At 40.4% G+C, this 14172-nt stretch overlaps 1 protein-coding gene across 1 annotated transcript in view; it reads right to left on the bottom strand.

Moving 5' to 3' along the window:
• Window positions 1-505: 505 nt before the first annotated feature.
• Window positions 506-14172, bottom strand: part of ACP3 (acid phosphatase 3) — a 54754-nt gene continuing 41087 nt past the window's right edge. Inside the window, exon 11 of the mRNA XM_005895640.3 lies at window positions 506-3634. Coding sequence (XP_005895702.2) covers window positions 3516-3634 — 119 coding nt within the window. The 3' untranslated portion in view covers window positions 506-3515. The remainder of the gene's footprint in view (window positions 3635-14172) is intronic.

Consider the following 14172-nt stretch of genomic DNA (forward strand, 5'->3'; position numbering starts at 1 on the left):
TTTCAGATTTTTAGAATAGTTTTTGTAGAAAAGGGCACCCAACCATTCCTTGCTGTTGTCTTTTCATGACTGTGGCCTTGAACATCTTCTACTGCAAGTTTCCTGGAAGATGGGGAATTAAGTAACACAAACCAGATGGCAGGGAGTGGTGACTTAAATGTTCTCAAAGAAAGTCTGATTCCCTCTAGCTCAGAATGCAAATCCTTTTCAAAAGTCATCATTGTTAACTTGCCTCCCTGGGGATCACTCAAGCCTCTAGCAACTTGGACTGTGAGGGTTGAATTTCAGCTCTGCCACTGAGGGGCCAGAGTGAACCATGCAGTACCCCTGGATCCTAACAAGCCTCAGGAGGCTACTTACCTGCCTGCAATTCAGGAGACCAGGGTTTGATCCCTGGATTGGGAAGATCCTCTAGAGAAAAGAATGGTTACCCACTCTAGTGATCTTGCCTGGAGAATTCCATGGACTGAGGAGCCTGGTGGGTCACAAAGAGTCAGACACAACTGAGCAACTAACACTTACTTGATTTTGCATCAAAACCTTGCTATGTTTGATAGGTAGAGTCACTTACAGTTTTAAGTATCAATAAATCAAAGTGTCCAAAGAAGTTATAAAGATCATAAAATGATTTATTGAGAATAGTTGAATGCACTCTGTTAAATAAGGATAGAGATTTTACAAACTATTAATTTTTGCAACACATGAAATAACTACAAAAGATATGAAGTAGGAAGCTTAGTAATTCCAGTCCTACCTCCTGGAGGAACTGATTTGATACTAACCCAAACAACCTTCAAAGTGCAAATTTCATTTCTCTCCTAATGCTGCTTTCTATTCTCCCTCTTTCCTTTTTGTGACCCAGTACTGACGTGAACAGTAACTGTCTAGGATCATTAAACCAAGCTGTTGCAAAAGCTGGTCTGTTGATTCAGTATTTGGCTGAAGAATAGAAGGCTGGCTATTCAGTGAAAGTTTTGATTCCATTTCTGTCAAGCCAGCAAATAACAGCAACAATCTAGCTTTGCTAATAAAAGGAACAAAGAAAATAAACCAATACTTTTTGATGACATTTCTATTGCAAAAAGGGGAGGTATTTTCTCCCTTTTCCATCCTTTTCTGGTATTAGGAAGTATTAAGACCTGGAATATGGTTTGTGTCTGAGTAAATGCTTATATACAAACTCCTTAAAAATAAATAATTTTTCTTCTCCCAGCTCTTCAGTTCCAACTCTGTTCTGCTCCAGACTCTCTTCTCTTCCCACTGTGTTCCACGTTGTTATCTGCTCGATACAATTACTTTCTTTATAAGCTAGCCTATTCAGAGAAGAAAGATGTTTACGGCTTTGTGACCTTCCTGCTGCGTAAGCAGGGTTCTGATTTAGTTCAGAGCTGCCAGGGCTGAGAAAAGGCTTTCCGTAAGTCACAGTGCCCTCTCATAATATATTCTGCCATTTTCTTGCTTATGTTTTGCAGAAGTATCAATGCTGCAAATTTTCACAAGCCCAGTTTTCTACAGGAAAAGGAGTTTGTGTCCTCTGATGGTTTTCTGGCTGGGGGGACTTATGCCCGTGTTCTGGTTGGTGGAGCTGGATCTCATCTCTCTGAAAGGCAGTGCAGTGTCCAATAGTAGGTTTTGGGTTGTCTATGGATGTTTTTCCCTTTCACAAGCTGAGAATGTAGCCAGATCTTGCATTTCTTTGTCTTTGAGCCCTTTGCATTGCAGCAGGGAGCAGCAGATATGAGGCAAGAAATGACAACTCCTTCTAAGGCTTTTGTTTGTGATAGTCTTGGCTTAGAATTATGTAGAAAGTGGGAATGAGAGAGGTAAGTGCTTGAATTTTAGTAGGTGAAATTTGTGGGATCCAAGGAGAAAGAAATACTCCTTAGACTATGAGATGGGGTGGGTTATGAGTGGAGTTTCTGTCCCACTAGGTACACTCTGGGACTTTAAGTAGTACCTGAGGAAATGAAGAACCCTACCATGAATGAGATTGAATTTCCCATGATAGGAGGCTCAGCACAAAATAAAGTTGCTTAGAATAAATTTCAGGCTTAGTACAATGGTACCATTTATAAAAGTGCTTGCTTGGGCAATGATCAATGCATAACATAAAATGATAAAAAAATTATATATAGAACATGAGAACTAGAAGTGACTTCTATGTTCATTTAGTCTAGACTCTTCAGTTTTAGATTATGAAACCAATGTTTAAGTTATGTAAAAGAACGTGTTCCAAGTTGATGGCCTAAAGCCAGTGCAGAGCTGAGAAAGTGGGTTATCATCCTACTGTGCATTTTCCTTTCAATATCATCATTTGAGAAATTCAGATATATTTGTAGCAATTAAAATTAAAATACATTATTATTTCATCATAACCATGAGTAGCCCTTATCAAAATAAAATCTCTTACTTTTGAAATGAAATAAGGACATCAAAACTACAAATATCTAGCTCTAATAGTGGAGGTAAAGAAAAAAAAAAAAGAACCATGGCTATGGGAATGTTCTAGTTTTTTCCCATTATACAAATTGTGAGGAAAATGATGAGCTACATTATCAACAGCTTAAGTAGTTGCTATTATAGTTTCTGAGAATGAAACACCTAAGGCATATTCCCTGTAGACATGAGTGTGTAAGTGTATGAATAGGCAGACACACACAGAGAAATCTGTCAGCTATCAAACACTGTGGGGTTTTCTTTCCAGAAGTGTGCAAACCTACTTAAGAGTTAAAGAAGAAATTTTTGTATACCTTCTGATTGAGTCTTATTTTTTAAGAATCCTCCTGAAAAAGTGAAAGTGAAAGTCACTCATTCGTGTCCAATTCTTTGCAATCCCATGGACTATATAGTCCATAGAATTCTCCAGGCCAGAATACTGGAGTGGGTAGCCTTTCCCTTCTCCAGGGGATCTTCCCAACCCAGGGATCAAACCTAGGTCTCCCGCATTGCAGGCAGATTCTTTACCAGCTGAGCCACAATGGAAGCCCAAGAATACTGGAGTGGGTAGCCTGTCCCTTCTCCAGTGGATCTTCATGGCCCAGGAATCAAACCACAGTCTCCTGCATTACAGGTGGACTCTTAACCAACTGAGCTATCAGGGAAGCCCTATATAATACTATTTCTAGTCTAATTTTTCCCATTATCAAATCTTTAATCTGTGTCTTTGTCATCCCTTGTAATTTTTTGCTCTTTGGAGGCAAAATGCTGATTGAGTTTCACTTCTTATTTTCCTCTGAACATTGGTGCCAGAGAATAAAATTATCTGTTGCAGAAGAATTTCCTTCTAGCTGAATGAGAAGCCTGTACCAGGATGAGTACAACAATGAGAAGACCTAAGTAATTTGGGTGTTCATTCATCAATGCATCGGGTGGCTGTCCCTGGGTTGCTGTGAATTCAGACCCTTCTCTAGGCAAATTCAAAGGGCAGCACAATGCCCACAAGGTGGAAGCCTGTCCTTTGAATGCTGCATCACAGGGGGTTGGCCTGGCATGTCTGCCCTTATTCAGCCATCTGTTCATATGTTTCCATAGGAGTCTCTCTGCCAGCAGGGCCCATGGCGGATGAGGATAAACAGCAGCACCATTAGGATACCAGACACCAGGCAAAAGATGATGGCAAGGATGATCCTTAGAACTGTGAGAAAATAGGAAGAACATTAGTGTAAAATAAAGGATTGGGAAAACATGAAGATCATAAAATTAATGTATCAGGAAAATATGAAGATTACACATCAGTGTTGGTTTCTGCCTTCATTTAAAATGTCAGTGGCATTTCTAAAGCAGCCATGAAATAGTATTTTTCATATAGCATAGTAAGATGAAAAAAGCACCAGACTAAGAGTCAGGAAATGACCTATGTTCCAGTTCCAGCATGACCTTTGACATTTGGGCCTCAGTTCTGGTGGGCTACAGTCCATGGAGTCACAAAGACTCGGACACAACTGAGTGACTGAGCACACGCATATTCTTCCACTATAAAGTGATGGTAATCAACTGAAGTATTTCTAAGGTTCTCCTTCAGCAATAACTTCATGCATTTTTTGCACATTTTTCTACAGTTAAAATTAGTTGTTCATGGTGTCAGAGTCAAAGGCATTCTGAATACTCAACTGCAATCATTAACTGGGTCTAAAAGAAATAGAATATCAACTTTTGCTCTCTGAATTCGATTTTCAGTAAATATCTTTTAAAGAGGAAACCTTGAGCACATACTGAGTATGGTAAGCATTTTTAGGATAACTAAATCACTGCAGATGGTGATTGTAGCCATGAAGTTAAAAGATGCTTATTCCTTGGAAGGAAAGTTATGACCAACCTAGACAGCATATTAAACAGCAGAGACATTACTTTGTCAACAAAGGTCCATCTAGTCCAGGCTATGGTTTTTCCAGTGGTCATGTATGGATGTGAGAGTTGGACCATTAAGAAAGCTGAGCCCTAAAGAACTGATGCTTTTGAACTGTGGTGTTGGAGAAGACTCTTGAGAGTCCCTTGGACTGCAAGGAGATCCAACCAGTCCATTCTAAAGGAGATCAGTCCTGGGTGTTCATTGGAAGGACTGATGTTGAAGCTGAAACTCCAATCCTTTGGCCACTTGATGTGAAGAACTGACTCATTTGAAAAGACTCTGATACTGGGAAAGATTGAGGGCAGGAGAAGGGGGAGACAGAGGGTGAGATGGTTGGATGACATCACCGACTCAATGGACATGAGTTTTGGTAGTCTCTGGGAGTTGGTGATGGACAGGGAGGCCTGGCGTGCTGCAGTTTATAGGGTTGCAAAGAGTTGGACATGACTGAGCGACTGAACTGAACTGAACTGATGCTATTGTTATTTTGTACACTTATTTACACATGTCCCTTTGATAGCTGACCAGTCATGAAGCAGATATATGTAGTTGTTTTTTCATGAGATGCTATTCATTATTTCATCTGGAAAGCTATCCTCTCACCCAACAATACCCTAGTCCATTATAGTATATATATATATATTATAAAAATCAGCTTGCACCATCTCTAAATGTATATCTGATTTTCATTGTAAAAGTATGAGATTGCTTGTTGGCTTAGGTAATAGGAGAGCAAACATCTCTCACATCCTGGTAGTCCTGTCCACAGAACACTAGTGTTCCATGGAAAACAGCTGAAAATCTCTTATTTAACCTAACCTTATCATTGCAGAGATGAAGAAAATGAGAAGCAGAGAGATTAAGGTAAGCAGGTAATTGTATTTGGGTTGAAATACATGACATCTTATCAGTCTTAGGGGTTTAAAACCACCTGTGAAGAAGGCTGAGCGCTGAAGAATTGATGCTTTTGAACTGTGGTGTTGGAGAAGACTCTTGAGAGTCCCTTGGACTGCAAGGAGATCCAACCAGTCCATTCTGAAGGAGATCAGCCCTGGGATTTCTTTGGAAGGAATGATGCTAAAGCTGAAACTCCAGTACTTTGGCCACCTCATGGGAAGAGTTGACTCATTGGAAAAGACTCTGATGCTGGGAGGGATTGGGGGCAAGAGGAGAAGGGGACGACAGAGGATGAGATGGCTGGATGGCATCACTGACTCGATGGATGGGAGTCTCGGTGAACTCTGAGAGTTGGTGATGGACAGGGAGGCCTGGCGTGCTGCAATTCATGGGGTTGCAAAGAGTCAGACATGACTGAGTGACTGATCTGATCTGATCTGATTCATTAATTCTCTAAAAAGCAGAGACATAACTTTGCCGACAACGGTTCATCTAGTCAAAGCTCTGATTTTTCCTGTAGTCATTTATGGATGTGAGAGTTGGACCACTGAAAATTGATGATTTTAAAGTGTGGTGTTGGAGAAGACTCTTGAAAGTCCCTTGGACTGCAAGGAGATCCAACCAGTCAATCCTAAAGGAAATCAGTACTGAATACTTGTTGGAAGGACTGATGCTGAAGCTGAAACTCCAATCCTTTGGCCACCTGATGCGAAGACCTGACCCATTTGAAAAGACCCTGATGCTGGGAAAGACTGAAGGTGGGAGGAGAAGGGGACGACAGAGAATGAGATGGTTGGATGGCATCACCAACTCTACAGACACGAGTTGGTGTTAGTTGGTGAGCTAGTTCTGGGAGTTGGTGATGGACAGGGAGGCCTGGCATGCTACAGTCATGGGGTTATGAAGAGTCAGACACAACTGAGAGAGTGAACTGACTGACTGATTCACTAACGACTTCCAAATTTTAATCTTCCCAAAATTCAAGATTTATATATCCAACTGTGTATTCAACACATTAGCTGGGACATCTAATAGTCATTTCAGTCTCAACAAGTCCAAAACTGAACTTCTAGTCCCCAAACTCCCCATGATCTCCCTCGCTAAGTGTGTTGTTCCCACAGTCCTCCCACTTCAGTTGATGAATATTTCCTACTTCTAGAGTCTCAGTCCACAAATCTTGGAGTCTCCCTTGACTCCTCCCTTTCTTTCACATCCTATCCCGAATATGTCAGGAAATCCTGTGGTCCTACCAACAACTATATCCGCAAACCAGTGATTGCTCCCTTTTTCAGCCACCGGTCTGTTTTGAACCACCAGAATTTTTGTGGGATAAGTACCTCCAACTTCTTCCTAGCTTCTATCCTTTCTCACCCACAATCTGTTTTTAACACAGAAGCCAAATGGCTTCAAGTCAAATCATGCCACTCCTCTACTTACAGCCTGCAATGAATGCTTATCTCACTCAGAATGAAAGTCAAAATCCTGATGATAATAGTTTACAAGGCTCTATAATAGCCTCTTGGATTTCCTCTCCTACACTCTTCCTTTACTTACTCTCTTTTGGCCACACATGCCTTTTTGTTGCTTAAACATTCCTGGCATTCTCTACTTTACCTCCTTTGCTATAGTTTTAGCATTGCCTAGACACTCTTCTCTGGAAAAGGTCAGTTTTCATTCCAATCCCAAAGAAAGGCAATGCCAAAGAATGCTCAAACTACTGCACAATTGCACTCATCTCACACACTAGTAAAGTAATGCTCAAAATTTTCCAAGCCAGGCTTCAGCAATACATGAACGGTGAACTTCCAGATGTTCAAGCTTGTTTTAGAAAAGGCAGAGGAACCAGAGATCAAATTGCCAACATTCACTGGATCATTGAAAAAGCAAGAGAGTTCCAGAAAAACATCTATTTCTGCTTTATTGACTATGCCAAAGCCTTTGACTGTGTGGACCATAATAAACTGTGGAAAATACTGAAAGAGATGGGAATATCAGACCACCTGACCTGCCTCTTGAGAAACCTGTATGCAGGTCAGGAAGCAACAGTTAGAACTGGACATGGAACAACAGACTGGTTCTAAATAGGGAAAGGAGTACGTCAAGGCTGTATATTGTCACCCTGCTTATTTAACTTATATGCAGAGTACATCATGAGAAACACTGGACTGGAGGAAGCACAGCTGGAATCAAGATTTCTGGGAGAAATATCAATAACCTCAGATATGCAGATGACACCACCCTTATGGCAGAAAGTGAAGAAGAACTAAAGAGCTTCTTGATGAAAGTAAAAGAGGAAAGTGAAAAAGTTGGCTTAAAGCTCAACATTCAGAAAACTGAGATCATGGCATCCGGTCCCATCACTTCATGGCAAATAGATGGGGAAACAGTGAAAACAGTGGCTGACTTTATTTTTCTGGGCTCCAAAATCATTGCAGATGGTGATTGCAGCCATGAAATTAAAAGATGCTTACTCCTTGGAAGGAAAGTTATGACCAACCTAGACAGCCTATTAAAAAGCAGAGACATTTTTTGCCAACAAAGGTCCGTCTAGTCAAGGCTATGGTTTTTCCAGTGGTCATGTATGGATGTGAGAGTTGGACTGTGAAGAAAGCTGAGCACTGAAGAATTGATGCTTTTGAACTGTGGTGTTGGAGAAGACTCTTGAGAGTCCCTTGGACTGCAAGGAGATCCAACCAGTCCATCCTAAAGGAGATCAATCCTGGGTGTTCATTGGAAGAACTGATGCTGAAGCTGAAACTCCAATACTTTGGCCACCTGATGCGAAGAGCTGTCTCATTCGAAAAGACCCTGATGTTGGGAAAGATTGAAGGCAGGAGGATAAGGGGATGACAGAGGATGAAATGGTTGGATGGCATCACCGACTCATTGGACACAAGTTTGGGTAAACTTCGGGAGTTGATGATAGACAAGGAGGCCTGGCATGCTGGGGTTCATGGGGTCACAAGAAGTCGGACACGACTAAGTGACTGAACTGAACTGAAGACACTCCTCTCACAAATCCCTGTACCAGGTAACTCCATCACTTTCCTTGCTCAGATCTTATCTTCTCAATGAAGACTTTCTGTTTAAAAATGCAACCTATATGCCTTCTCCCCACACCCATCCCCACTTGTCACTTGTGATCCTCACCTTCCAAAGTACTTATTTACTACGTTTATTATTCATTATCCATCTCTCTTTCCTTCTAACAGAATGTATGCATCATAAGGTCAAGAACCTTTGTCTTTTTTGTTCATGAATGTATCCCAAACACTTAGAACAGTATCTGTCACATAGCAGGAGCTCAATAAACATATTTTTTAATTAATTTTTTTTATACCTATGGCTGACTCATGTTGAAGTTTGACAGAAAACAACAAAATTCTATAAAACAATTATCCTTCAATAAAAAATAAATTAATATTTATGAAAGGAATTAATGATCTAGAACTCATATATCTTCTCAACTCTTATTTCAGTATTTTTTCTCACCGTGTCAGAATGCCTCTTAGTATCATAAGAAAGTGAATATTAATCAAATTAGATCTTGGTGGACCAGTGCCATTAGCACTGCAGATGGAGTTAAAGTTGGAGGAAACTAAACAGAATTGAAGAAGAAAGGAAAGGACTAAATGAAAATGAGGGAAGAAGGCAGAGGCTAATGATTCTTTAAAATTAATGTCTATGACTGACTTTCTGTATTTGGAAATTTATTTTCAATTTTTTTGGCCATGTTGTCATTTACTTTCCCAGTCTTTCCCCTTCCTTTGTTCCTTCCTACATAATGCAGTGAGTACACACCAAATGCCAGGCCAGCTGTGTGTTGGGTTCTGGGGTTCCAACATCCTTGCTCTTGAGGAGATCAATATCTAATGAGAGAACTAGATAATCATGAGATTGTGTAATAGTAAAATAGAGCTGTAAAAGATAATGCCATTTGAACAGAGAGAAAGTTGAGATTATCACGAAGTGTTCTACTTGGAAGAGATAGAATTTGGAAAGTCTTCTGAGAAAATGATAAGATTTGAGTTGGACTTTGAGGTAAATAGAATTTTGTCATGAGACATAATGAACTGCATGAGAGTGTCTTTGGGAAATAGTGAGTGGTTGCATGTGGCTGGAATATAGGTTGTGGTGAGTTGAGGCCAGATATGTAGGTTGAGGCTCAGGTTTTACTAGTTCTAGTTTGTCATGGGGCAAATGGAAATTATCAGCAATTATTACACATTGAAGTGACATTGCCTAATTTGTCCTTTAAAAAAAAAAAAAGAAAAACTGGAAAAAGGGAAGATGGTGGAGACATTCTCAGCCTGATAGCTATTAAAATGCCTTTGATAAGATACTGAGCATTGGATACAGCACTAGAAGTGTGGCCCTGACAAGTGTGGCAGATGAGGGAATTCAAGACATACTTCTAAAGAAGAATTGACAGACTTTATGATGGACTAAATATACTGGTAAAGTGGACATTGTGGTCTAGGCCATCCCATGAGTTCTAGGTTGGATAAATAAGAATTAGGCTGCAAAGTGAGATTGAAAGCACATTGGAAAGGATCCATTTGGAGTAGAGGAGATAATAAAATTTGTTTCAAATGTAGGATTGAGGTGGATTATTATCCTGGTAGAGATGATCAGTAGGCAACTGGAAAAAAACAGGTCTAAAAATCTATATATAGATATGAAAATAAGGACGGTAGAAGAAGATAGAGTCTTCAGTAACTCTGGTTCATGGTGACTGTGGAAAGAGGAAACCAGGGACAGAGCCCTGAACACCATCATCTCCGGGGTTGGTGGAAGTTAGCAATCCAGTAGAAACTCAACAAAAAGTCTGAGAACAAAGAGAAGACTAAGGAGAGGTTTTTTCCTCTCTCTCGCTTTCCTTCTCCCTCATGTTTATTTTTTAAAGTATACATTCCTTTGTACTGTAAATGATTTTGTGAGTTTGACAGAGTAATGTTCTGGAATCTGAGAAAAGACAGTGGTTACTTATATCTTACTGTAAAGAGGTCTAGTGCCGGTAATGACTAAAATATGTCCTACTACATGGGGACACATGAAAGCTGCTGAAGGCAGTGTGAATTGGTACTCAGTTCAGTTCAGTTCAGTTCAGTCGCTTAGTCGTGTCCAACTCTTTGCCACCCCATGAATCGCAGCACACCAGGCCTCCCTGTCCATCATCAACTCCTGGAGTTCACTCAAACTCATGTCCATTGAGTCGGTGATGCCATCCAGCCATCCTCTGTCGTCCCCTTGTCCTCCTGACCCCAATCCCTCCCAGCATCAGGGTCTTTTCCAATGAGTCAACTCTTCGCATGAGGTGGCCAAACTATTGGAGTTTCAGCTTCAGTGTCAGTCCTTCCAATGAACACCCAGGACTGATCTCCTTTTGAGAACTATTCTGGCAGTGTGTATCAAAAACTTCCTGGTGCCATAATTCCCCAAGTCCTGTCTACTCTACTTTTCTGCCTTTAAATACTTTTGCTTTTCTCGTTCACATGTACTAGTTTTTTGTTTTTTTTTGCGGGGGTGGGGGGAGTATTATTTCAACAACCTCCCAACTGTTCTCCTCCTCTCAGAACCACTTTTCTTAAATCTACTTTCCCCACTGGAACCAAAGAGATCTGTCTAAAGCAAGAGGCTAGTCACATCATCTGTCTTCTGGATAAAACCCTTTAATGACCAGAGTTAGTTAACTTGACCTACAAGACACTTAATGCCTGCTTCTCCAGCATGTGAAGATTGAAAAGATTGTACTCTCACCAGACACACTTTTTCAATTCCTAAAATGCTCCTAATCCTAACCCTCTTGGCCTTTATACATTTTCCCTATTCATCTATAACATTCTCTTTTCTCCTCCTCTCCACTCATCTGGTTAATTCCTTGTTTCCTTCAGGTTTTTGTTTAAACATCTCTCCCTTGGAAAAGATTTCTCTGATACTTTAGACTTCAGATAATTGCCTCTGCTATATGTTTTTATAGTTACCTGTGTGTTCTTCATTACAGTACTCACCATGCTTAATTGTTTGAGATTGTTGAATTCTCCTGTCTCTCTGTCCTCCTTGCCTGCCTCCCCACATCCATGTCAAAATTTACAAGACACATAGGGAAAATTTCTCTGGTCTTGATGTTGTTTCCTTAGCAAACTTACTGACTGCTATCTAGGCACATATCAAGTACATAATAGGTACTGAATAAATATCTATTGTTTACTTAATGTTTGTAAACTTTGACCCATCAATGCTATTTTGGGGTATTTGTCCAAAGAGAATAGTTCACTAGAGAGTGTGCAAGGAAAGGGAAGAAATATAGTAGACATATGATGTTGGAGAGTGCTTTAGGCTTGAACCCTACTACTCATGGCATATTCTTTTCTGAGGTTTGATTTTCTAGCCTGTAAAATGGAGATAGGTGATTCTGCTAGGAAAAGTTTCAAAAAGAGGCCACTGAATTAGGCATGAGTTCATTCAGTTCAGTCACTCAGTTGTGTCCAACTCTTTGCAACCCCATGGACTGCAGCACGCCAGGCTTCCTTGTCCATCACCAACTCCCGAAGCTTGCTCAAACTCATGTCCATCAAGTCAGTGATGCCATCCAACCATCTTATTCTCTGTCATCCCCTTCTCCTGCTGCCTTCAATCTTTCCCAGCATCAGGGTCTTTTCCAAGGAGTCAGTTCTTCACATCAGGTGGCCAAAGTATTGGAGTTTCAGCTTCAGCATCAGTCCTTCCAAGGAACACCCAGGACTGATCTCCTTTAGGATGGACTGGCTGGATCTCCTTGCAGTCCAAGGGACTCTAAAGAGTCTTCTCCAACACCACAGATTAAAAGCATCAGTTCTTTAGGGCTCAACTTTCTTAATGGTCTAATTCTCACATCCATACATGACTACTGGAAAAACCATAGCTTTGACTAGACGGACCTTTTTTGGCAAAGTAATGTCTCTGCTTTTTAATATGCTGTCAGGTTGGTCATAACTTTTCTTCCAAGGAGCAAGCATCTTTTAATTTCATGGCTGCACTCACCATCTGAAGTGATTTTGGAGCCCAAGAAAATAAAGTCTCCTACTGTTTCCATTGTTTCCCTGTCTCTTTGCCATGAAGTGATGGGACCAGATGCCATGATCTTAGTTTTGTGAATGCTGAGTTTTAAGCCTTCTTTTTCACTTTCCTCTTTCACTTTCATCAAGAAGATCTTTAGTTCTTTGCTTTCTGCCATAAGGGTGGTGTCATCTGTGTATCTGAGGTTATTGATATTTCTCCTGGCAATCTTGATTCCAGCTTCATCCAACCCAGCATCTTGCATGATGTACTCTGTATATAAGTTAAATAAGCAGGGTGACAATATACAGCCTTGACGTACACCTTTTCCTATTTGGAACCAGTCTGTTGTTCCATGTCCAGTTCTAACTGTTGCTTTTTGACCTGCATACAGATTTCTCAGGAGACAGGTCAGGTGGTATGGTATTCCCATGTCTTGAAGAATTTTCCACAGCTTGTTGTGATCCACACAGTCAAAGGCTTTGGCATAGTCAATAAAGCAGAAGCAGATATTTTTCTGGAACTCTCTTGCTTCTTCTATGATCCAACAGATGTTAGCAATTTGATCTCCAGTTCCTCTGCCTTTTCTTTTCTGCTTGAACATCTGGAAGTTCTTGATTCATGTACTGTTGAAGCCGGGCTTGGAGAATTTTGAGCATTACTTTGCTAGCGTGTGAGATGAGTGCAGTTGTGTGGTAGTTTGAACATTCTTTGGCATTGCCTTTGTTTGGGATTGGAATGAAAACTGACCTTTTCCAGTCCTATGGCCACTGCTGAGTTTTCCCAATTTGCTGGCATATTGAGTGTAGCACGTACAGCATCATCTTTTAGGACTTGAAATAACTCAGCCAGAATTCCATCACCTCCACTAGCTTTGTAGTGATTCTTCCTAAGGCCCACTTGACTTCCTATTCCAGAATGTCTGGCTCTAGGTGAGTGATAAAACTTTCATGTTATCTGGGTCGTGAAGCTCTTTTTTGTACTGTTCTTCTGTGTATTCTTGCCACCTCTTCTTAATATTTCTGCTTCTGCTAGGTCCATATAGTTTCTGTCCTTTATTGTGCCCATCTTTGCATGAAATTTTCCCTTGGTATCTCTAATTTTCTTGAAGAGATCTCTAGTCTTTCTCATTCTTTTGTTTCCCTCTAATTCTTTTCATTGACCACTAAGGAAGGCTTTCTTATCTCTCCTTGCTATTCTTTGGAACTCAGCATTCAGATGGGTATATCTTTCCTTTTCTCCTTTGCCTTTAGCTTCTCTTCTTTTCTCAGCTATTTGTAAGGCCTCCTCAGACAACCATTTTGCCTGTTTGCATTACTTTTTCTTGAGGATGGCCTTGATCACTGTCTCCTGTACAATGTCACAAATCTATGTTCATATTTCTTCAGGCAATGTATCAGATATAATTCCTTGAATCTATTCGTCATTTCCTCTGTATAATCATAAGGAATTTGATTTAGGTCATATCTGAATGTCTAGTGTTTCCCTTGCTTTCTTAAATATAACTCTGAATTTTGCAATAAGGAGTTTATGATCTGAACTACAGTCATGAATTAGGTATGAACGACTTTCAACAAAGAAATGAAGGAAGACTAATATAATTTTACAAAATAGTTCAGGAGTGAGAGGGAGTAAAGGAAATAGAGTAATAGGTGGAAATTATTAGTTTGAGAAAATTGGGATTGAAGAGAGTGATATGGAGCAGGCCCTTGATGGTGCTCTTAATAGAAAAGGGGACAGAGCCAGAGCAGAGGAAGAAAATGAAGCTAAGAGTTTCATGGAGGTCCAAGGGGACTGTAGGAGTGAGATCATGTATTTGAGGAGAGGAGTTAGGTTGCTCAAGGAGGAACATGTTTTCCTGAAGAACAGTAGGAAAGGCAGGTTAAAGC

The sequence above is a fragment of the Bos mutus genome, chromosome 1, assembly GCF_027580195.1.
Source record: "Bos mutus isolate GX-2022 chromosome 1, NWIPB_WYAK_1.1, whole genome shotgun sequence".
NCBI lineage: Eukaryota > Metazoa > Chordata > Mammalia > Artiodactyla > Bovidae > Bos > Bos mutus.